We start from the raw sequence: 22,691 nt of genomic DNA on the forward strand, positions 1-22,691 counted from the left end.
TTCCGCCGATACAATATTATATATATCTGAATGAAGAATGATGTCTATGAAACAAATACGATCAATTTATTTGATGAAAATTATTGTTAGTTTCCTTAGATAGCATACTGCTATGCCGCTACTTCATCTATCTTCGAATCAGCTGATTTTAGCCACAACACGGTCTTGTAGTCGAGCGTAGCCACTTTGAGATGTCCCCTCGTACATAACAATGCTCGCTACCCGTTCGCGTATTTTGTACAACAATACAAGATTTTAAAATTAAATTACCTGCACGACATTCGAAGATGAGAATAATAAATTCGGGTAGGTTTGTCATGACTGATCATATTGTCTAATAATAGGTTAAATTCGAAGAATTAAAACATCGAGTTGTGTGTATTACTGTCGTGCGGTCATGTTCCGTCAGCATGGTCGATTTGTATTGGCCGATCGATTGCAATACCCACCAATCCATGCTTTGTTTACCAGAATGCTTACACGTGCCAAACTTGTATATAAACAGCGTCGTTGTCCCAAGTCGGTGACAGATAGGGGTACAAAGACAAGGTAGTAGACGGATAGAGGAAAAGGGCTGGTTAAGATCTAGAACAAAGATTAAGTCAAGAAAGATCAGAGAGGTAATTTTTGGAGAAGGAAAATTTAATGTATGAAATTTTGAAGAACAATTTGGAACTTAGACTTTAAAACTACCAGTTCCCAAAAGCAGACGAATTTTCTATACATAAATTTCGGAACCCAAATTTGGATTCCGAAATTCAAAACCTTCTTGCCCACTTTATATATATTTAACAATCAGGCTTAGTTTTTAGTGACTTTGATTGGTTTTAGCTAATCGAAATATATCCATTACAGTTGTATCTACTGGTATAATTCTATAAGTAAAAGTTGAATCTGTAAACTGATGAAAGGAGTGTAGTTCAGTTTTACAGATGATAAATGTTTGTGTGGGGGTGTAGTGGTCTAGGGGTGGGGTTCTTCTTATAGACTTTAACGAATTATGAGAAGTTCCCCTGGTCCTTATTCAGAAGGTTAATTCTGGACACTATATTATTTATTGACTAAATATATTTATGGCTACGAGCCCCCAGTCAGCAATGCCGACAGTTAAATTAAAAGAAATACAAAGATGAAATTTAAACAATAACAATTTAATAAATGAAATTTAAAAGAATTTAAAGTAATCAGTGTCTCTCTTTCACCCAATGATCCCTTTGATCATCATTTGAGTTCACAGTGTGAGGAGATTTTTCCCTTCTTGAGTGCTACTCATCTAAATCTCTTCGTTCCCTCGTCTTTCTCTCCTTTCGTGATCTCCACTTCCGCTTCCTCTTCTATTATCCTTGTTCCTTGCCGTTATCTTGACTTCCGGTTCCTCTTCTAGTATCCGGAACCCTTGACGGTATCCCTTGAGGTCACCCGAACTCACTCGGTATCTCTCACCGTCACCCGAAATTCTCTGAACTTCTCTCGTCCCCCGAAATTCTCTGAAATTCTTTCGTCCCCCGAAAGCTTCCTGTTGAAAGGTATAATGCATTAGCATAGGGTTATAAAAATCTTCCCTCACACTACGTCACTGAACTGAACCATCAGTTTAAGGCGGGACATTTGGGTCGCGCATGCGCACACATCGAAATTCCCATACACTTCCGCCGCTTACAAAAATGGCGCCATAACACAATCACACAAAGGATTCAAATATCTACATACTGAGCCCTATCAGTATATACATACAAAATATTTCAAATATGATTGTACTAAAATATTACTACGATTAGTAATATGACTATCTATATATTTATATATATTTATATATTTCCTACACAAGCGTACCAAATCCACAATATTCACATTCAAATGGTGATAAACGGCAATCCGTTACTCAATGGCAAAATCTATCATTACGTAAACAAATTTCTTGTCTACCAAAATATAACTACGCAAAGAAATATTAATTCTTATAGCGGCTAGCGAGCAATACAATTCTTCACAAATACAAATCGTCCTTTCAAAAGGGCGTAAACGTAATAATCCACGAAATAATATGCACACATATTACTAGCGAAAGAGAGAACATTTTCGCCTCACAAAATAAGGTGTACATAGTAACATTATGAATAATGATGCAACGAATCAACATCGTAATCAATCGTAAACAAAAGTACTAGCTAAAGTCATGAAAAAAATGCAAAATATTAAGGTCATAATTAACTATTCATACTTCAATACAAGTAAAATGTATACATACGACAAATTCTCTTCAATTAACAGCAGTCGTATCAAGCAGAATCAACGTAACATCAAACTTACCTGATCGAAGCTATTTCATGAATTTCCTAAATTCCGCCAATTTTTACGAATGGCTAACGGAGTGTGTGTCACTGCGACTCTTAAACACCAACTGACGAATTTCAGGCTTGTACAAGTCTTATTCCAGCTTCTCGAATCAAGTCCCACCTACAACGCATCCCGATTGGATGGCGACGGACTCTGGTCATTTGATCGAACTGTCAATCATAAAAATGTCAGTCTGTGTGTCCCCATGTACTGTCCAGCCTACCATTGTCGGCTTCCGGCTCTTTGAAGTTGTCTACGTCACGTGTTCCCATGTACAAAGATTCCCGCCAGATTTCCACTCAAGAGCTCAAACAAAGACTGGGTTACGTAAGAGGATTAGCCAACGTAGGTACTTGGAAAAACAAAGCTTACCTGGCTCCACTTACAGACTTATAAATACATGTATAATACAAGGGGTTGGGGTAAAACATCACATCCCCCCACGCTTGAGAATAAAATCAGGATTTTATTCACTCAAACTAAAAAAGCAAAAGTGTTACACGATATAAAGAACAAAATCAGCAAAATGAACTAAATGCTAAACTGAGTATGAACACGAAAATATAACAAATGATCTATATCATTTCGGCGCTTCTACTCATGAAATCTGCGCCTACGTTTTCAGATCCTTTCACGTATCTGATCTGCATCTGGTACTGCTGTAAAAACAGCGACCATCGCATCAATCGACCATTGGACAACTTTGCCTGCGCCAGATAGGCGAGTGGTTGGTGGTCGGTCTCCAATATGAACTTACGTCCATATAGGTATCGCTCGAACCGTGATATGCCGAACACGATTCCGAGACATTCCCTCTCCGATACTGAGTAATTCTTCTCGGCAGCAGACAACTTCCGGCTGCCGTATGCGACAGGAAAAAGCGTCTTGTCATGCTCCTGGAGCAGTACTGCTCCCAGTCCCGTGTCGCATGCATCGGTGCGCAGAACGAATTCTTTATCCAAGTCCGGTAGACGAACAACTGCGTCGGATGTAAGTCTATCCTTTAGCGTTTGGAATGCGTGCTCACACGCATCTGTCCAAACGAACTTACTCGGGGTCCGTTTCTTGGTTAGGTCAGACAACGGGCCCGCAATCGCGCTGAAATTAGCGACATACCTCCGGTAATATCCGGCCAGTCCCAGGAATGATCTCACTTCCGTTTTCGTGGTGGGGCGTGCGGCGTTTCTCAACTGCTCCACCTTCGACTTCTCTGGAGACAGCGTGCCTTGGCTCAGGGTATGTCCTAAATAGTCTAATGTCCTGAAACCAAGGTGACATTTGGAAGGGCGGGCTGTCAAGCCCTCCTGACGTAGCCGCTCCAAAACGTCAGCTAACAGAGCGAGGTGTTCACCCCATGTCTCTGTAGCTAACAAGAGGTCATCCATGAAGTTGTGGACACCCCTATCGCGCAAGGGCTCCAACAACTTCCGCATCATTCTGGTAAAGACGCTGGGCGCGTTTTGTACCCCGAACGGCATCACCAACCATTGGTATGTCCCGTCGGGAGTAGCAAAAGCAAGCTTCGGTCGGTCTTCTTTCCTTACCGGAATTTGCCAATACCCCTTGGACAAATCCAGTTTGGAAAAATATTTCGCTTTCGAGACCGAAGCGAAGATATGTTCGGGGTCAGGTAGCATTTCAACTTGAAATTCTGTCACCTGATTCAGCTTCCGGTAGTCGACGCAGAACCGATGGGTGCCGTCCTTCTTCTGCACTAAGACTACTGGTGAGCTGTACGGAGAGTCGGCAGGTTCGATTACTCCCAGAGCAATCATCTGCTCGATTTCTTCCCTTACAACTTGTCGTTTCGCGTGGGGCAAGGGGTAGGGTTTACGCTGAACTGGTCGGTCGTCCACCATCTTTAACCCGAACTCGACAAGCGTCGTCCTCCCGGGTTTTTCTGTTAGCACGTCGGAATATCCGGCCAGCAAGGTCTCTATCTCGTTCCGCTGCCCTTCAGTTAACATGGGGTCACACTCCACGTCCGACGGAGTCTCGGCCCTCGTTAATGGACAGCTCGGGACAGTGTTAGCACCTTCCGTATCGCCTTCGATATCCTCGGTGACTATCGCTGCGACAACAAAATCGCTGGCGGTCTCCCTTTCCCGGTACCTCTTGAGCAAATTGGCATGGTACAATTTCTCTTTCGTCGGTAGCTGTATCCGGTAGGTTTGACCTCCGACCTTCTTGGTGACGACGTATGGACCCCTCCAGGAAACTTGCAACTTGTTGTGTTCCTGGGGCAACAACAACAACACTTTGTCCCCTACCTCAAACTGACGTGGTTTTGCGCGCTTATTGTAATTTTTCGCCTGTTGCGCCCTAGCTCGTTTGAGATTTTCTTGCGCGAGAGAACAAACCTCTTCCAGTTTGTTGCGCAAGTCCGCGACGTACTGGTAGGTAGTGCGTACTTCCTCTACAGCGTGGTCGTCTGTCCACAGCTGTCTCAGTACGGCGATTGGGCCGCGTACGGTTCTCCCGTACAAGAGTTCAAAGGGAGAGAACCCCAAACTCGCTTGCGGTACTTCCCGGTATGCAAAAAGCATGGCCGGAATATACCGGTCCCAATCCTTGGGGCGGCCTTCGCACAATTTCTTGAGCGTGTTTTTCAAGGTCCCATTAAACCGTTCGACCAATCCGTTACATTGGGGGTGATACGGTGTAGTCGTGAGGTGTTTAATCGACATGAGACGATTCACCTCCGCCATCACACGACTCATAAATTGTGTTCCTTGATCGGTCAAGATCTCGTCGGGCACTCCGACTCTTGACCAGATCGCAAACAGAGCTTCCGCGACGGTTTCCGTGTCAATGTTACGCAACGCAACGGCCTCCGGATAGCGTGTAGCATAATCGACAACCGTTAAAATATATCGATTTCCGTGCGCAGACGCGGGTTTTATCGGTCCGATTAAATCCATGGCAACACGTCTAAATGGTTCATCGATAAGGGGCGTACTCCCCAAAGGGATGGGTCGCTGATCCGTTTTCGGTGCCATTCTCTGGCATTTGTCACAGGAGAGACAGAACCGTTTTACGTCTCCCTGGACCCCTGGCCAGTAAAACTCTTTTACAAGACGGTCACGCGTCTTAGCAATTCCCATGTGTCCACCCATGAGACTCTCGTGTGCAAGTTTCAGTACTTCGCAACGCTTTTCCTTTGGCACGACGACTTGCTTGAAGTGTTCGTTGTGTTTCCTGGCGTGGCGATACAAGATTCCCTTCTTGTAGACAAACTTCACCGCGCCGTTCGGAGTTTCCCTTTCTGTTCCCGCTTCTGCGTGTTTGTGCAACTGCGCCAGAGTTGCGTCCTCCTGTTGCAGCTTCCTTAACTCCGCTGGAATAACATTACTAACCGGTGTCGATGTAACTTGGATTGGCTTTTGTTTCGGCTGTCGACTCATGGCCCTGGTTTCAACAGCACTCACTGGCATAGGTGTGCAGGTTTCGGGGTTCGGCTGGGGTAACACATAACGGCAACCCAATATGACGTCATGTGATAGCCCCTCCAAGCAAGCAGCTTCAATTTTCCCCTTCACGTATGGTGAATCGAGGTCAATGACAGCTACTGGTAATGAGTCACGCGCGCAGTTCGCGTACTGAACTTCTATTACCTCCCCTGTATAGTCCTCCGGCTTGACATATTTCTTGTCGACAAGCGCGGGGACGCTGCACCCAGTGTCATACAAGATGGTGGCGCCTTCACCATTGACAGTTGCGGCCGCAAGGTTGGCTGGGTTGCGACTCGCTTCCGGCACACCTTCCTTCTTAGCTACGACATTCACCTGGGTCTGCCTGCCCTTGGGACAGTCCCTGGCAAAATGCCCCAGGCGCTTGCAATTAAAACATGTCGGCGGCCCTCGCCGACTTGCAAGTCCTGGTTTCGTGGGTGAGGCCTGTCCAGGTCGATAGGCGGCAGCCCTACCTGTAGGTGCCCCTCCGACCTTCCCGTCGCCCTGACGGTTACGGACAGCCGGCTCAACCTCCCCCATACGACGCGACTCAGAGGGTCGGGGTCGGTCAGCAACCCCGGAACCTCCACTCTTCGAGTGCGCCTGCTCGTATCGCTCCGCCATGTTAGCGATCTCTTCGAGCGTCCGGTGTTCTCTTTCTGCTAAGAAAACTGTCAACTCGCGACGGTAAGTACCCAGGACATGTTCCTTGAGTATTACCTCGCGTAGCCCTTCGTACGTGCGTTCGACTTCGGCCATTTTCATCCACTTCTCAAATAAACCTCGAACACGGTTGTGGAATTGAGAGTGGGTCTCTGTTACCTTTTTCACCGAGTCCCGGAAAAGTTTCCGGTAAGTCTCGGCGGTCAGCCGATAATGGCAGAGAAGCGCCTTCTTGAGGGCAGTGTAGTCATCAGCCTCTTCTGCAGTTAAGCCGTGGTAGACTTCCCGAGCTGCACCTTGCAAAAAGGCTGAGACATTAATGGCCCAGTGCTGTTCAGGGACCTGATGAGCGCGTGCGAGTTTCTCAAACTGGACGAGAAAATCGTCAATAGCCTCCTCCCTATCATTGAAGCGTGACATGTTGATCTGGACTATCCGGTGGTCGATGGAAGGTCGGCCGGTTGTTCCAGAGCTTGTACTGGCGTCGTCCCGTCCGTTGGTCCTAGCTTCAACTCTGACCTTTTCCATCTCCAGAGTGTGAGCGAGTCTGGCTAGCTCCAGCTCTTTCTGGGCGTCTCGGTCCGCTGCTTCTCGGTCCGCGGCTATCTTGGCTTGATCCGCTGCGATCTTGGCTAACTCTTGGTCCGCTGCTATCTTGGCTAGTTCTCTCTGGGCTTCTCTTTCCGCTGCTTTTTCGGCCTTCCATTCCTTGATCCTTTCTTCTATAAAGGTTGCCAGGCGATCTCCCTCGTATCCAAGATCTTCCGACCCCATGGCGCGGTATTCCTTTATCATTTGTCGTTCGGTAGCCATTATACTAATGTAAAGTGATACCTTGTCTCAAAATTCAAACAGTATACAGATATTCGTAATACCAGTTTAAATACTTACCTGTCGACAACAACTAGTTTCGTTCAGGTAAGATATTTGTTCGATATCTGCTTCACACGTACTGCTATGAATGGAAGATCTACAAAGCCTGCACATATGACAATAAAAATACAAGATGAGAAAATCACAAAATTTCAGATACAAAGAATGGAAAATATCTCACACTGTTCACTAATACTTCTACCAATAACTTTAAGTCCCAAAATAATATATATGTCTAATTCATATCCCGGACGAAGCGCCCACTGTGGGGGTGTAGTGGTTGTCTAGGGGTGGGGTTCTTCTTATAGACTTTAACGAATTATGAGAAGTTCCCCTGGTCCTTATTCAGAAGGTTAATTCTGGACACTATATTATTTATTGACTAAATATATTTATGGCTACGAGCCCCCAGTCAGCAATGCCGACAGTTAAATTAAAAGAAATACAAAGATGAAATTTAAACAATAACAATTTAATAAATGAAATTTAAAAGAATTTAAAGTAATCAGTGTCTCTCTTTCACCCAATGATCCCTTTGATCATCATTTGAGTTCACAGTGTGAGGAGATTTTTCCCTTCTTGAGTGCTACTCATCTAAATCTCTTCGTTCCCTCGTCTTTCTCTCCTTTCGTGATCTCCACTTCCGCTTCCTCTTCTATTATCCTTGTTCCTTGCCGTTATCTTGACTTCCGGTTCCTCTTCTAGTATCCGGAACCCTTGACGGTATCCCTTGAGGTCACCCGAACTCACTCGGTATCTCTCACCGTCACCCGAAATTCTCTGAACTTCTCTCGTCCCCCGAAATTCTCTGAAATTCTTTCGTCCCCCGAAAGCTTCCTGTTGAAAGGTATAATGCATTAGCATAGGGTTATAAAAATCTTCCCTCACACTACGTCACTGAACTGAACCATCAGTTTAAGGCGGGACATTTGGGTCGCGCATGCGCACACATCGAAATTCCCATACACTTCCGCCGCTTACAAAAATGGCGCCATAACACAATCACACAAAGGATTCAAATATCTACATACTGAGCCCTATCAGTATATACATACAAAATATTTCAAATATGATTGTACTAAAATATTACTACGATTAGTAATATGACTATCTATATATTTATATATATTTATATATTTCCTACACAAGCGTACCAAATCCACAATATTCACATTCAAATGGTGATAAACGGCAATCCGTTACTCAATGGCAAAATCTATCATTACGTAAACAAATTTCTTGTCTACCAAAATATAACTACGCAAAGAAATATTAATTCTTATAGCGGCTAGCGAGCAATACAATTCTTCACAAATACAAATCGTCCTTTCAAAAGGGCGTAAACGTAATAATCCACGAAATAATATGCACACATATTACTAGCGAAAGAGAGAACATTTTCGCCTCACAAAATAAGGTGTACATAGTAACATTATGAATAATGATGCAACGAATCAACATCGTAATCAATCGTAAACAAAAGTACTAGCTAAAGTCATGAAAAAAATGCAAAATATTAAGGTCATAATTAACTATTCATACTTCAATACAAGTAAAATGTATACATACGACAAATTCTCTTCAATTAACAGCAGTCGTATCAAGCAGAATCAACGTAACATCAAACTTACCTGATCGAAGCTATTTCATGAATTTCCTAAATTCCGCCAATTTTTACGAATGGCTAACGGAGTGTGTGTCACTGCGACTCTTAAACACCAACTGACGAATTTCAGGCTTGTACAAGTCTTATTCCAGCTTCTCGAATCAAGTCCCACCTACAACGCATCCCGATTGGATGGCGACGGACTCTGGTCATTTGATCGAACTGTCAATCATAAAAATGTCAGTCTGTGTGTCCCCATGTACTGTCCAGCCTACCATTGTCGGCTTCCGGCTCTTTGAAGTTGTCTACGTCACGTGTTCCCATGTACAAAGATTCCCGCCAGATTTCCACTCAAGAGCTCAAACAAAGACTGGGTTACGTAAGAGGATTAGCCAACGTAGGTACTTGGAAAAACAAAGCTTACCTGGCTCCACTTACAGACTTATAAATACATGTATAATACAAGGGGTTGGGGTAAAACATCACAGTTTGAATAAATCCGTCCTGGATTTTTAATCTTTCTTTATTGTTGTTTTTATCTCTATTGCTAAAGTCAGACGAACCCTTGTAGCTTCAAGGTCTGAAAAAGAAAGCTAAAATCCCTGAGTAATTTTCCAGACCCATGAGGTTACAGATTATTTTATTTTAAATTTGTTGCTTTCAACGTTTCTACTGATCTCTCTACCTCATGTACAGTAAAATAATAAAATAAACTAGAGACAAACAGTCATACATATAATTATATTGTTATAAGGTATAACGGTACCAATTGCGCAAGTCCAGGTGGGCGGAGCTTAAGGTGTATGGGAACATTGTATTCAGAAATAAAGAACAACACTAGCTGTGATTGGTGTATTATGTAAGAGTTGTACTTTCTGTTTGGCTTAAAAAAATGTTGAGCCTCTTGGCAACATGTGAGTTTGTGTTAGTTTCTATCTAGATCATATCTTGTATTTTTTATGATTTTTTTAAAATATGGTACACATGGCTGAAAATGTGCTTCTTGTGACTAGATAACTCTTACCCCTGTCTAGTTCCAGTAGAGTTATCTCTCTTAAATGCAATGGAGTACCTGGTTATATCATTGTCAAATTGACAATCTAGCATTGTTCTATATGACAGTGTGTGACATGCATGCCCAAGTAGGACAGAAAGTATATTTATTTCACAAAACATTAGCATTGAGGTATATGGAAAAACAATTGGTACCGTGATACCATAAAGGATATACAATATATCAATGTAAATTATGCAATTTTATATAGTGCATTAGCATTAAGTTCATTAGGATACAGAGTATCTAACTTATGAATCCAATAAGTTTATTTTATGAGTCTATTCATGTCACCATGCACAATATCTATTGGCATGAAAGAAAAATCAAGTAGAGAGTGATTATTGGTGTTAAAGTGTGTTGAAACATTAGAGGAAAAGTGAGGATCTCTATAATTTTTTATATGAAAGCGATGATTATTCATTCTCTGAGACTTGTTGTAGTGTTTGTCCAACATATTGCATGCTACATTTTTTACAGGTTATTAAATAAATCACATCAGTTGATATGCAGTTAGTGTTATCGCGTAGAGAAAATACCTCTTTTGTATTAGCACTACTGAAAGAAGTACTTTCTCTTATGTTTGCACATTGAGAACACCAGTGTCTGTTACATTTAGATGACGAAAAGTGTATTTTTTTATTTTCTGTCTGTTTAGTTCTGATTAAAAAATCTTGCAAATTCTTGGGACTTCTATAAGCGAGAACTGGTTTAATTTTGAAAAGTGATTTGACGCTAGTTTTATTGGATAAATTTAGGAGACTATAATATTTATTAATTATACAACCTATATTAGGTAATGAAGGATTATATTGTATTGTGAAAGGAATTACATCTCTCTCTATTTTACATTCTGCTGTGTTTAAAGCCTCATGTTGAGTAAGATTAAGGGCTTTGTTCAGTGCAGAGTCAATTATGTATGTAGGATAATTTCTATTTTGGAAATAAGTTCGTAATTTATTCAAAGAATTTTGTAATTGACAATCATCTGAAATAATGCGTCGGTATCTTTTGGCTTGGCTATATGGTATGCCGTTTTTACATGACATGGGATGACATGAAGAATATTCTACATATTGGTGGATATTAGTTTCTTTGATATGAATATTTGTAGAGATAGTGTTATCAATATTTTTTATTACATTTACATCTAAAAATGAAACTTGCGTACTTGATGCAGTATAAGTAAATTTAATTGTCGGATGAAAATGATTCAGGCGATCAATAAATATTTTTAGTTCTTCAGTTGAATGGTTCCAGATCATAAATATGTCATCTAAAAATCTAAACCAAACAGATGGATTAAACTTTTGGTTTTGACGAAAATCTTTTTCTAATTTACCCATGAAAAGGGAAGCGTATGAAGGAGCCATGGGACTACCCATTGCTGTACCCATTATTTGTATGTAATTCATATTATTGAATTGAAAATAATCGTTTTCCAAGATAAGTTTTATTATTTTACATATATCTTCACTAGATAGTGTGTTATTATTAAGATTGTTATCAATAAAACATTTACATGCTTCAATACCATCTGCATGCGGAATGTTGGTATATAGTGATGTTACGTCTAATGATACAAGGATTGAGTTATCAGATAGCTGTGGAATAGACTTCAACTTTTTAATGAAATCAGTGGTATCTTTAATGTATGAAGGAAGTGATTTCATTAAAGGTTGTAAAACACTATCAATAAATTTGGATAGGTTTTCAGTATATGAATTATAGCCTGATATAATAGGTCGTCCTGGATAATTTAAAGGTAAATTATAATCAGGATTTTTATGAGTTTTGGGTAATATGCAGAACTGAGGTGTACGCATGTTAAGAGGGAAAGTCTCAAACTCCTCAATTACGGAATTATTATTTTTAGCAATCTCATTAATGCATGTTGAAATATTTGATTTAATTTCTATTGACGGGTTTTTGTCAATATGTTTGTAGAATTTTTCATCATTTAATTGACGTTCAACTTCTTTAACATAATCATCTTGATTCATAATAATAATAGTGTTTGATTTATCAGCCTTTTTTAATAATTATACTGTCGTCATTCATTAGATTATGTAAAGACTTAATTTCGTCCTTAGAAATATTACTATGATATTGCTTTTTATGATTATCAGTTAATATATCTTTTGTGATCGCGTCAATATAAAAATCTAAATATGAATCACGTCCACTAGCTGGTGTAAAAGATGATTTAATTGTGTTAAAATAATCCATTTATTTAGAATGAAAAGAAAACGATTTACTCTCTGAATTCTTGCATGCTTTATTATAAAAAAAATTCTTTTAATTTTAAGCGTCTAGAGAAATTAAAAATTTCTTCAGCTAATTTAATTTTATTGTGACATTTTGGTTTAGGACAAAATTTTAGCCCTTTGCCTAACAATATATAGTCATTGTCAGTTAATATTCTACGTGAGAGGTTAGTAGTGAATAGGGGCACTAGAGCGACAATGGGAATTAGCATTAAAAACACCCCTGGGCAAATATAGCGACAATGGAAATTTAACATGGAGAAAAATCGTGGGCAAATATAGCGACAAGGGAAATTAACATGGAGAAAAAAATCGTGGGCCACTCTAGCGACAAGGGGAATTGAACATGGGGGGAATAAAGTGTGGGTCTATCTAGGGACAAAGGGGAATTGAATATGGGATTTTTTTTTTTTTTATAAATTTTTTTAGGGGTAGGCAATGGAAAGTCATTCTCTTTTCGAGAAATATGGGTGGCCCTGAAAAGGGCCTTTGGTTTTTCTTCTTCTTCTGCTTCTAATTTCTTCTTTTTCTCCACCAACTTCTTATCTTCTCTCCTACACTCTTTCTCTTCTTTTTTTTCTCCTCCCCTTCTTTCTTCTCCTCCTCTTCTTTCTTCCTCTTCTCATTTTCTTCTTCTTTTTCAATTTTTTCGTTCCATGCTCTTATCCTTATCCTTTCCTCTTCATCCTCCTTCTCCTCCTTTATTTCTTTCATCACACCACTTATCGTGTCCTTTACTTTTCTTAAGTTGTTAATCTCCATCTTTACTCTATGCGGACTATAAGAATAGTGGTCTTCATTTAGTCTCACTAGCATTTGTTCCATCATGCCCAAATTGTCAAGGACGTCTTGCAATGTTTGCAATTTATCGAGGTGGTTTGAAGCCATCTTCTCTGTAGAATGGTTTGAACGACGAATATTGTGGGTTCTTATACGAAAAACGCGGACGTGATGGAAAACATCCCCCTAAGACATAAAAATTGATCTTACCTAGATCATGACCAAACAACGCGCGGACGTGAAGGAAAACATCCCCCTACTTTCTCATTTCATATAATAAAACCCAAACTATACTCTCCACATACGCGAAGAAACCCATAATCTACTATTCACACAAACATACCTGAGCTCTTACAAACACTAACACACAAACGCATACCCTCACACTATGAAAAAAAGAGTCAGTGTTTATATTCACACTACTCTACCTACACACATTGGCAAATTGATGGTTATTTCTTTTCTAGAGTATTGGGGTAGCCCTGAAAAGGGCTGTTTGTTTTTAACTTCAGAGGCCCCTGGTTAATGGTGGCACCTTCCGGGTCTGGCACCACAGACACAACGTCTACTCCAATCATTAGTCCAATTCACATGACTCGTTTGAAGAGCAGACGGGGGGTGAGTGGCTTCACTATCCCACTCCTCCGTTTGCGGAACAGTGAACACTTCTTCTTCCCTCTGTCTTCTTTGTCTTTGTCTTCGTTGTGATTGTGGTTCAGCTACAGGCTGGCGAGATGTCCTTGCCTCAGGTGTCACCTTGCACACAGGGTTCAGCATAGGGTGACACCTGATCTCTCTCTTTCTTTCATTCTCTTCTTTCATTTTTCTCTCCTCCTCCTCCTGTTCTATTCTCACTTCTTCCACAAGGGCCTCCGCAGTCAGCTCGTTCAGTAGGTATCTGGTATACTCCAGATGCATCTGAAGTTCCATCAATTTAGTCAGTCTGCTGCTCATTCTACTCATTTTTTTGCTGTTGATCAATCAACAAGGGTAGCTAGACTGTCCAGCGAGTTTCAATTTATAGTGAAAGCGCGGACGTGAAGGAAAACATCCCCCTTAAAACATAAAATTGATCTTACCTAGATCATGACCAAAAAAACAACGCGCGGACCTAAAAGAAACACTCACTCACTTTTTTATGCTACCCATTCCTATTCTAAAATTTTTTTTTTATTAATCACTTCAATAGACTATCCACATACGCAAAGCAATCCAATCCAACCCCCAAATTTACTCTCCCCACACCTCAAACAGCCAAAAAAAAAACCCCAAACATCATATTAATCTACTATCCAAACACAAACACACAAACACACAAACTCATACACTCACACTATTAAAAAAAGAGTTAGTGTTTATATTCACACTACTCTACCTACACACATTGGCAAATTGATGGTTATTTCTTTTCTAGAGTATGGGGGGGGGGGTAGCCCTGAAAAGGGCTGTTTTTTTGTTTGCTATGGCAATCTTTTAGTTTCTAAGAATGCGATGTCCTCTGAGGATGGACTTTCTGGCAATAGGTCTGCTTCTTCGGAAAGAGAAGAAGAACTCTTTGGTGTCGATACGACAATCGACAAAGCCTCTGTCAGGTTCAGATTGCTGCTGCTGTTGTTGTTGTTGTTGTTGCTGTTGCTGCTGCTGTCTCTGAAGTCTGTACTTCTCTGTCCATTCTTCTTTCTCCCTTTTTACTTCTTCTCTGAAGAGCTCTTCTATCAGGTCTTCAGTGACTTTTAACATTCTCACATTCTCTATTTCTTCTGGCTTCGGTATCAGACTGTGTCTGACCCTATGCAAATTTACGTAGGCTTCGTTTAGCTTAGCTAGTTTGGAGCACATCTTCGTAGGAGGATGAGTCGACAATGGATGGTTAGACTGGAAACTACCCCGGTTCTTAAAGTCAAAGCGCGGACGTGAAGGAAAACATCCCTCCACGGTTTTCGAGTCGCAACGTTCAATGAGTGTCATGAGAGGGATAGTAAGAAGTCAAAGAGCATGAATCAAACATTCTTATAGCCAAACAAAAGACAAAGGCATTTTTTTCACAACATTTTTATTCAAAAAAATCACTTAACACTAACCAACAACAACTCTAACATTTTTAACAATAATCCAACATTATAACATCAAACATTTTTTTCTAATGACAAACATTTTTTTCTCAATTCACAATCTACTTTAAACAGGGCTGACAACGTTGTGAATGAAATTGTGATTTCCACTGTTGGAAGTTATTAGGCCATTGATGGACACTACGTTTCCTAGCTTGAGACAAAAGATAAGCATAATGGTCTCAAAACCATCGATCTACTTTCACATCGTTTCTTGAAGAAGAACGAGGATCAAAATGAGTCACTAAATGTTCTAAGGAATAGCCCAGGCTCCGATGATGCAGAAAATACACGCAATATTGTCCACACACCAAGGAATCTGTGCCTTGTAATTTCACATTATTGAATCGGGTGGTCTGAGCATTTCTTCTCATAAAGTCGATGATATCGTCTTCCAAAGGGGGCAATCCGTACGAATCGAAATATTCCACACATCCTTCTTGAGGAAGTAAACGGCTACCCAGTGGGTTCCTGGGAGATGACTGTCGTCCGTGTTGATCACGTAAGCTTGATGGTCTTGAGGTTTGCGATGAGGGAGTTCATCTTTAGCACAGACGACAGGATTCCAAGAAGACGTACACGAACTGTGGTTCAAAAGGTAATAAAGTTCCCAGGTATCCATTTGTGTTGTTTTCTTCTTCACAGGTAATAATAAGTCGTCAATTCGATCCTGACTTTTTGCTTGAAAATGTCTGACAAATAACCGTTTCTTCGTTTCGTCTCCTCACTTTGATTCAGGAGAGCTTCGATGCGTTTGATCTCTTGAGTGGTTAATGGTGGACAAGAATGTTCAGGCAAGTCTTTATACCACTGGTGCAACACATCTTCGTCCGAGATGAGACTCCAAGCTTCGTCCAGATACTCGTCCAATTTTTCTTCTTGACTCAGCATCAGGCATTTATCGTGTTGAATTTGACTGGGATGATCGTTTTGACATCCATAGCAATTTTTCTTGATCAATTCAGTCATTTTTTCGACCAAGTGTTTGGCAAAACAGGAGACTAAATGGGCTTCTTGTTCTGGCCATCTTGACTTCATCATGATAACTTCTTCGTCTTTGTCTTGGGATTCTTCTTCCACGATCTCCTCACATTCCGTCTCCAAAGTTTCTCCACTAAGTAAAGAGAGATAACAGTCTTCCATGGCTTCTAGTAATCTAGAATAACTTCTCTCAAACTGTTGATTTCTATGGAATTATCGAATTCTGCATACAGGATGACGTTCACCGTCTCTGGTGGAGCATTAGTAAATTGAAGTTCCACACGAATTTGGCCGGATTTTATAGGGTGGAAATGTCCCTCGTCGCTGCCTTGGTCTGGAGTGAAATCGAAAGCCCACAAAGCATAACCTCCGTCATAATCGTCGTACGTAATGCCGTGACTGGTGTTGGTCCCTAATTGTCCAGTGGCTTCGTACAGGGACAAGTACGATCTCAAGTAATTCTTCTTCTGAAAGTCAGGTTCGAAAGGTCGGGTACACAAGGTTTTGCCATCGCGACTGACTTCGATCTTGGATACGTTAAAGTGTTTAAAGTTGAAAGGATTTTTATCGGCAACTCCGTTGAAGGCTGCATTCTCGACCATACCAAGGATTAAACGTTTGGGTAACTGTCCTTGGAACAGATGATCTTCGATCATGGATCGCTGTCCCTTGGGAATGGTGAAGGTTTTCACTTCCACGCGTCGTATCGGATACTTGGCAGTCGTTCTGCTCAACGTCTGACTGATGTCGTTTCCCACTTTAGGTAACACTTCTACGCGTCGTACGTAGAGCCTGGCTTCCTCGATGACAGTTTTGCAAGCATTAGTACCTATCAAATGGAAAGTGGCACTGCTACGATTCAGTCTCAGGCGAACATTCACCCCGTTTAGCAAATATTTATCTTGCAACCACATGTCCAAATGCAAACGATCCATCAGTTCTAAACTTTTGTTGGGTCCCATGATTCTGTTTCTTCGTTCTACAAATCCATCATTGTTGTCTTTGGTTGTACTAGTTTCGCATGTTTCAAACTTTTCAGCTTCGTCAGCTTCCCATAGCACACAGGCATTGAGATGAGTGTTCTTGGCATCTATTCCGTACGTCAAGAGATTTTCCAGGTAGGCGCGATAAGGGTAAGTATCCATGCTGCTACTGACTAGTTTGTTATTCAAGTACAAGTCCACTCCACTGAACAAGGAATGTATGAAATTGTTGACGGGAGCTATTACCTCATCGCCATCTAGGGGCGAATTGTCCTCATTGACAACTTTGACTTTCAAGTACAAGTAACTGCTATTCAGATCGATGTAATCTTCGGGCTGTCCTTTGATTTCAAACTCAATGGGAGCTGAGGCTGTCAATGAGGAGACGGGGTGAAATTCCACCCACTGGGATTCTTGCATCGTCATCATCGTGGGGGGCATGGCAAACAGATCCAGTTCCGACTTGGAACAAGCGCAAGACTCTCGGTGCATCATTTTTTCTCTGTGTCTCAATAATCGAAAACGTCTAAGTCTCGAACGGTTCTTCTTTTCTTGGCCTTTTTAGCTTTAGACGTGTGAAGTCTGGTGAAAGGGTGTTTTCTGCGTCGTCTCTTTCTGCCTTGTCCTTGCTGAATGCCCGACTCGGTAGCGTGCAGGGCATTTATAGGTGTTTCTCGGCGACCCATAATGTCTTTGCCCGTTTGCAGCAAGACATTTTTGCCAGCCCTCATGAAGGCTTCTTTAGGGTTTTGTTTGTCGATGATGACATTTTGGAGAAATTCTTTGCCTTGTGTCAGTGCCGCATCTTTCAAGGCGTGCAATCCGCGTGTCACCATCGGTTTCAACACCGGGGCCACCGAACGAAAGGCCGATTTTAACATATCTCCTAAACCGTGTCCTCGCTGTCGAGCAACCCCTCGGTACACTGGATACATGATTTACGAGTCGTGAGAGAATCGTTTTCGAAAATGGAGTTTCACCGTGACTTTTCCTTTGGTGAATGGAATATTTTGTCCCAAATCTCCTTTTATAGTAATGTTGACCGTGTCCAAATACGACTTGCTGACAGGCAAATAGTGAGGATGTACAAATTCGCGGTGGACGTGGTAAGTGTTTCCACCTTCCTCGTCAGCGTTCGTGGCAGAATCCATTTTGAAAGGAATGACACGCAGTAACGGTACGGAGGTGTGTCCCACCACGTTGTACTCCACCACATCGGAATACACGAACATCAAATTCAGTCCTTGATTCAGTTCTACTGGGGTACGAAATAACTTGCTAAAAGACTCGTTGTCATAAACGATGGGTAATTCGTTTTTCTTCATCATGGTCATTCTCATGCTTATGTCTCCGCCCATCATGTCAAACAATTCTGGACAAAATAAGAAAGACATGATTTTACCCCCTTCAGGAAATTTCATCAGGAAGCGACGAGCTGTTTTGTGGTATTCCAGGGTGAGGACACCTTTTTTGGCATCCTCCAAAGCTTTCAGAAACACGCCATTAAACCTGGTGGCTATGGTGTTGACCAAATGTTGACCACTAAAATAATAGCCTGGGGGAATGAACAAGTGATAGGTGGTGTACTTTTGATTTTGTAAACGGGTTTTCTTGTCATATTTGCCCTGGGTATCCAAGTACTGTTGCACTCGCTCGTCATAAACTTCCACATCAAATTTATTTTGATTGGGAAGGACATTGAGGACTTGGGTCGGGTGAATGATTTCCACTAAAGCCACTTCCCAATAGGCTTCGTGATCTAAGGGGATAGCCTGAGGTAATTTGGCCGTGTAACAGCACAACGTGTTGTTGGGAAACACCTCCATGGAACTGTCACTGGGTAAGGTTAAAGGAGACTAGAAATCAAAATTTTCCTTCTACGTATGTAATTCTCTACAGATTTTAATTCGACTGACATGTTTATAAATTAAATATCGTAAGCGGGTAGCGATTTTATTGCATGGAAGATACCACGATTCCGTAAATTGCCGAGTTTTTCCGAGTTTTAATGAGACGACAGATCACGTGGTACCGTGACGCAATACTAGCCAGTCCTCGAATACAAACATCAACATTGGCGAGCGAGGCAGACGGAAGGAGACCACATTTGGGTTGCACATTCAAAACTTGAATCTGCAGTCTGATATAATAGTTTATGTACTGTACTGGTCAGTGTTAAAAGAATTTTTTTAGGCACAGGCCCCGGGCAGGTGACTTAAATAAACTCAAGCCCTGACTGAAATTCCACAAGCCCGGACAGTTCATACCTGTCAACTCTCAAGCCGGGAGAAAAACCTCCTGATTTTGGGGGTATTTCCTCATCTACATCTCGATCTCGTAATATCTCTAAATTTTTCGCAGCGAAATCCCGATAATTACATTATGTCTGTCAATTTTCATTTGTCAGAAGAAGAAAAAACCAACCCCAAACCGTTTATAAATAGGTATAACGTATGCAATCCACAGTCTAAGCTGCCACACTGCAGACATCGTAGTGATATGACTGAAAAATTGTTAAAGCTACGTTAAAAATTCAAATCACACGCACACACGTCTAAATCCGGCACTGGACGAAATAATTAATATCACACAACATTTTGTTTCTTTTTTTTTTCTTCTTCAGTAAATAGAACGTGAAAATTAAACATTATTCAAGTACATTTCAGATGTTTTTAAACAACTACAACAGTACTATAGTATAACAAAATTAAAAGAATACAATTGTCACCAATTAGCTTAAATGAATGATCACTGTGAAATTTTCTCTGCAAACAAAAATCGCATCTCCATTTCCGCCAAAGAAACTCGGCCAGTTAACACCTGACATTCCTCGACCGTATGTGTAAAGTTTAATTACCATAATTAAATTAAAAGGAATAAAACAAAATATACCATGCAGTATATGTGGCCCTAAAGAACTAATTCTGAATAAATATTTTGTTCAGCAAACAGTGTTACATGCATTAAGACTTAAACCTGAAGTCCATGGCATCGTAAGTAACAACAAAATAGGCATCGTTTATTTTGGCAATCAATTGCTGGTGCTTACACACACACACACACACACACACACACACACACTGTCGAACATGGTTTCTTTGAAGTATGTCCGAAGGGCAGTCCTTTTCACAAGATCAATGCAAGGATGGAATATGTTCATCAGTCACATCGGCTTTATTGTGATGTGATGTGATTTTGATTTTTAACGTAGCTTTAACAATTTTTCAGTCATATCGCTACGATGTCTTCAATGTGGCAGTTTATAGTGATGTCTAGCACTGGGGCATCATGCCGCAGACATGTAGCATGATGTCCCACCCAGTCACATTATCCTGACACCAGGCCGACCAGTCCTAACACTAACCTCTTAATGCTGAACGTCAAGCGAGGCAGCTGTTAGCTACGATGTCGTAGCCTCAACTTGATTTTGTTGTGGTTGAGGCTACGAACTGATCCCATATCAGGTAATGGAGCAAAAAATATCATCACTAAAGTCAGAAAAACAAACAGTATAGAAATCAACTACATAAGTATAATCATGCTGTGAAAGAAGTTTGGCTTATTTTGAATTTATTAAGCCCTTATACGATAAAATAAATTGGCATGGTTACTCTAACCTTATACTGTACGCCATGACAGATAACGCGAGACTCTCGCCGTGACCCATTTTCTACGTAAGGCTTGCCAGACATATTTTGGATATTCTACGCTATACTATTATCAATCAAGTGCGAATAATCGCTTCTTGGTGAACTTCAAAGTTGCCGATAAACTGTATTTACTTTTAATGCGCAGAATTTCTAACCCAAACGGCGCCAAATTTTTACTAAGATTTGTTTACATTTCCAAATAAGGCGTCAATGTCCTTATATGGCACACAAACAAACGAGGCTGAGAACGGAAGTAATCATTATTTGAAATAATATGGAGGACGATCTGAACGAAAATATCGGCTAAAAAAGGTAAACGAGATTTTTCAACTATTTCTACAATGATTTTCGATATTTCCGGTATTAAATAAGAGGACTACTCAATTTATTGGATTATATGCAAGGAATATGTTTAAAGTGTTATTATTAGGCTAAGAGAGCGCCAGGTGTGAATCACACCCGGCTTGCTCCATTAACACGTATATGCTCATGTTAGTACCCTGTCCACGAGGTACGAGTAAGGGTACTAATATTAGTACTAGGCAGCTGTTAGTACCATTTTAAAAGTCCTTCGTATGACTCGGCCGGGGATCGAACCCACGACCTCCCGCATCCGAGGCGGACGCTCTAACCACTAGGCCACCGGAACGATCACATCGGCTTTATTGTTTGCGTACTTAAATCAAAACTTTAGCTATTTTGCAATTTAGCCAGAGCTGACCAGAATATGCAAAATGGGCTTGTCCTGGGGGAATAATAAGGCGTATCACATGGAGAAAAGGTACGTCCCATGGGCGCTCGCACATTGGGGCAAGGGGTACTCCCCCCCCCCCCAGTTTCTATTGTCAGCCATTTAATGTGAAACTTTGACCTCTTTTCTTTTAATCGCTGTTATTTAAACTGCCCAAGGAATAATTTTATATCAGTTCCAATCATTACAGATTACCGTTTATACATACTACATGTATACAATGATTTTTTTTTAAATTTGTAATTTTTATAAGATTACTGAAAATTGTGTTTTCTCGAAACACGACAGGTTTAGAATATTATTTTTGGCAAAGCCTCCATTTGATTAAAATCAAATCTAAATTTCACCTTGGACAGTAGTGATTTGATTTAGATTGTGCCGTGTTAAGGCATGCATGTCAACATCTTGAAAATACATTTACTAATTTCACCAGCGCGATCAAAGTTTCCTCAGGCAAACAATTTTTGTTTCGACAAGCCTGACGGGCACCTCATTTTGAATACAGGATGGGCCGGAACTAAAACCAGAGGGACCCAGGGTGTCGGGCTATCCGATTTATTTTTAGCACTGCTGGTGTAGATAAAAGATCTGTGAATTGATTGTTGCATTTTGTGGTCACTTACTCGACCTTCTGCCTATTTTCGTAACTCGCACGTTCAACACTTTTCCCAGGATTTAAAATATTCAACGTTATGTCTGGAACAGAGCCAGCTTTTTGTCTAAGCCTAGCATTTGCGTATCCTTGAGCTGCCATTTTTTCAGAATCCCTCTCGTAACAGTTCTTTGAGAAATGTAACGAGCACATAGGGCTGTATGGTGTTGCTTTGAAATCGACTCGTCTGTAATAATGTATCCATTCTTTCAGTATGCCTTTATCTTTCGGAAAAGAAAAAAAAATGTTGTCCACTGGCTTTTCTTAATGTTTTATTACACCCGTAAGCAACGCAAAACGGTATTGTCTTTTATTCTGGCAACTCCCACTTGGGCTGCTGGAGTCGCTACTATGACGTCACATCCCGAAAGTAACCGAATAGGCGCGGAAATTTTGCATACCAGGTCACAGAAATTCAGCTCCTAGAAGATAGGCCAATATTTTAATATTGGCATTTCGGTCGCAGATGATACTTCAGAATAAGGTTTACTGCTATAGTACCTTTATTATTATCCAATATTTCCATTGGTT

The 22,691-nt window shown here is 40.9% G+C and overlaps 1 protein-coding gene across 2 annotated transcripts; it reads right to left on the reverse strand.

The window, feature by feature from the left end:
• Nucleotides 1–953: 953 nt before the first annotated feature.
• LOC149774099 (uncharacterized) lies at nucleotides 954–9,399 on the reverse strand. 2 transcript variants are annotated; one of them, XR_016416992.1, is made up of 2 exons: nucleotides 2,311–9,399; nucleotides 954–1,516 (listed from the first exon to the last, which is right to left on the reverse strand). XR_016416992.1 is itself a non-coding variant. In XM_089945726.1 (2 exons), exon 2 carries the CDS (start codon nucleotides 7,263–7,265, stop codon nucleotides 2,913–2,915), a length of 4,353 nt encoding a protein of 1,450 aa, XP_089801852.1. In that variant the 5' UTR covers nucleotides 7,266–8,162; nucleotides 8,957–9,399; the 3' UTR covers nucleotides 954–2,912. The 2 variants fall into 2 exon arrangements, 1 of the variants encoding a protein (XP_089801852.1); XM_089945726.1 differs by having other exon boundaries at nucleotides 954–8,162; nucleotides 8,957–9,399.
• Between the last annotated feature and the right edge of the window lie 13,292 nt (nucleotides 9,400–22,691).

This window comes from Sinohyriopsis cumingii, unplaced genomic scaffold (assembly GCF_028554795.1).
Source record: "Sinohyriopsis cumingii isolate HCF-2022 unplaced genomic scaffold, ASM2855479v2 utg000426l, whole genome shotgun sequence".
NCBI lineage: Eukaryota > Metazoa > Mollusca > Bivalvia > Unionida > Unionidae > Sinohyriopsis > Sinohyriopsis cumingii.

Excerpts from the sequence above, each read along its gene's own strand:
- LOC149774099 (XM_089945726.1), bottom strand. The coding sequence starts at position 7,265 with ATGGCTACCGAACGACAAATGATAAAGGAATACCGCGCCATGGGGTCG.